This window comes from Bubalus kerabau, chromosome 15, assembly GCF_029407905.1.
Source record: "Bubalus kerabau isolate K-KA32 ecotype Philippines breed swamp buffalo chromosome 15, PCC_UOA_SB_1v2, whole genome shotgun sequence".
Lineage (NCBI taxonomy): Eukaryota > Metazoa > Chordata > Mammalia > Artiodactyla > Bovidae > Bubalus > Bubalus kerabau.
In genome coordinates this window covers 50,956,648-50,958,525 of record NC_073638.1, presented here as the reverse complement: position 1 = coordinate 50,958,525, position 1,878 = coordinate 50,956,648, and the positions used below count along the sequence as shown (strand labels likewise).

Below are 1,878 nucleotides of genomic sequence, written 5' to 3'. Positions count from 1 at the left end.
TGATGCTGAAGCTCCAATACTTTGGCCACCTGATGCAAATAGCCAACTCATTGGAAATAACCCTGACTCTGGGAAAGATTGAAGGCACGATGAGAAGGTGGTGACAGAAAATGAGATGTTTGGATGGCATCATTGACTCAATGGACTTGAGTCTGAGAAAACTCTGGGAGATAGTAAAGGAGAGAGAAGCCTGGCGTGGTGCAGTCCATGACATTGCAATGCCGGACATGACAGAGCAGCTGAACAATAGCTGTCTTTTATAAATGTTTACTTGGTGAAATATTTTATGTGAATGCATAGTAAGTGAATGAATACAATTTATCATTTTAGAACACTCAGATTAAATACTTCAGCTTGAATTCCACATGTCAACTTTCAAAAATACCACATCCTCTTCTGTCATTTTCTTTCTGACTGGTGTTCCCGGGCTGGAAGCCTTCCATACCTGGATCTCCATTCCCTTCTGCTTTCTCTTTGCAACTGCTCTCTCAGGAAACAGCCTGGTTCTCTTTGCCATCATCACTCAGCCCAGCCTCCACGAGCCCATGTATTATTTCTTCTCCATGCTGTCCACCACTGACCTTGGCTTGTCAATATCCACTCTGGTCACCATGCTGGGTATCTTCTGGTTCAATGCCAGGGAGATCAGCTTTAATGCCTGCTTATCACAGATGTTTTTCATTCAACTTTTCACTGTCATGGAATCTTCAGTGTTGTTGGCCATGGCCTTTGATCGATTTGTGGCTATCTCCAATCCTCTTAGATATGTCAGCGTCTTAACTGATCTTAAAATAGCACAGACTGGAATAGCCATCGTCACCAGAGGTTCCCTAACACTGACTCCTGTGGAGGTGCTTCTTAAGCGCTTGTCCTATTGCCGCAGCCATGTGCTCCATCACTCCTACTGTTTCCACCCTGATGTGATGAAGCTCTCGTGCACAGACAGCAGGATCAATAGTGCGGTTGGTCTGACAGCCCTGATCACCACTGCTGGGGTGGACTTGATCTTCATCATCCTCTCTTATCTTTTGATTATCAAGACTGTCTTCAGCATAGCATCCTCAGAAGAGAGGAAGAAAGCCTTCAGCACATGCATCTCTCATCTTGGTGCTGTTGCTGTATTCTATATTCCATTGATCAGCCTGTCTTCTGTTCACAGATTTGAGAAACGGGCCCCACCATATGTACATACTCTGATTGCAAATGCCTACCTGTTGATCCCCCCTGTAATGAACCCCATCATCTACAGTGTGAAGACCAAACAGATACACAGAGCTGTGCTAAAAGTTCTCCATACCACTGCAACAAAGAATTAGATGTGTTTCTCAATGTTTTTCTAGTCTTGGGCATCATAAGAAGTGAAAGTCACTCAGTCGTGTCTGACTGTTTGTGATCCCATGAACTGTAGCCTGCAAGGCTCCTCTGTCCATGGAATTCTCCAGGCCAGAATACTGGAGTGGGTAGCCATTCCCTTCTCAAGGGGATCTTCCTGACCCAGGAATCAAACTGGGGTCTCCTGCATTGCAGGTGGATTCTTTACCAGCTGAGCTACCAGGGAAGCCCATGGACATCATATAGATGAGTAAAATGCCATTTATAGAAGCAAAAATCTTGAGGCTCATGCTTGGGATGAAAACATCAAAAATATCACTTTAGCTTTAAGTAAGAAGACCCTCAGATAAAAAAGGTAAATTTAAGCTGGAAAATCCCTGTTATCATTTTCCTCAGATAACCCCAATTATATTAATATTTCTTCATTCAAGATGAAAGACTTATAATTACCAAGATCCCATTATCCAGTTTTGATTTCACATATGGAATTAGTTTTTATTTTTGATTTTTTAGACAAAGATGGGGATGAAAAGTATATTAACAATT

General features: G+C 42.6%; 1 protein-coding gene across 1 annotated transcript; it reads left to right on the top strand.

Moving 5' to 3' along the window:
• Nucleotides 1-365: 365 nt before the first annotated feature.
• On the top strand, nt 366-1,316 carry LOC129629133 (olfactory receptor 51F2-like). Its single transcript, XM_055548902.1, has one exon. The coding sequence runs from the start codon at nt 366-368 to the stop codon at nt 1,314-1,316; it is 951 nt and encodes a 316-aa protein (XP_055404877.1).
• Nucleotides 1,317-1,878: the final 562 nt, after the last annotated feature.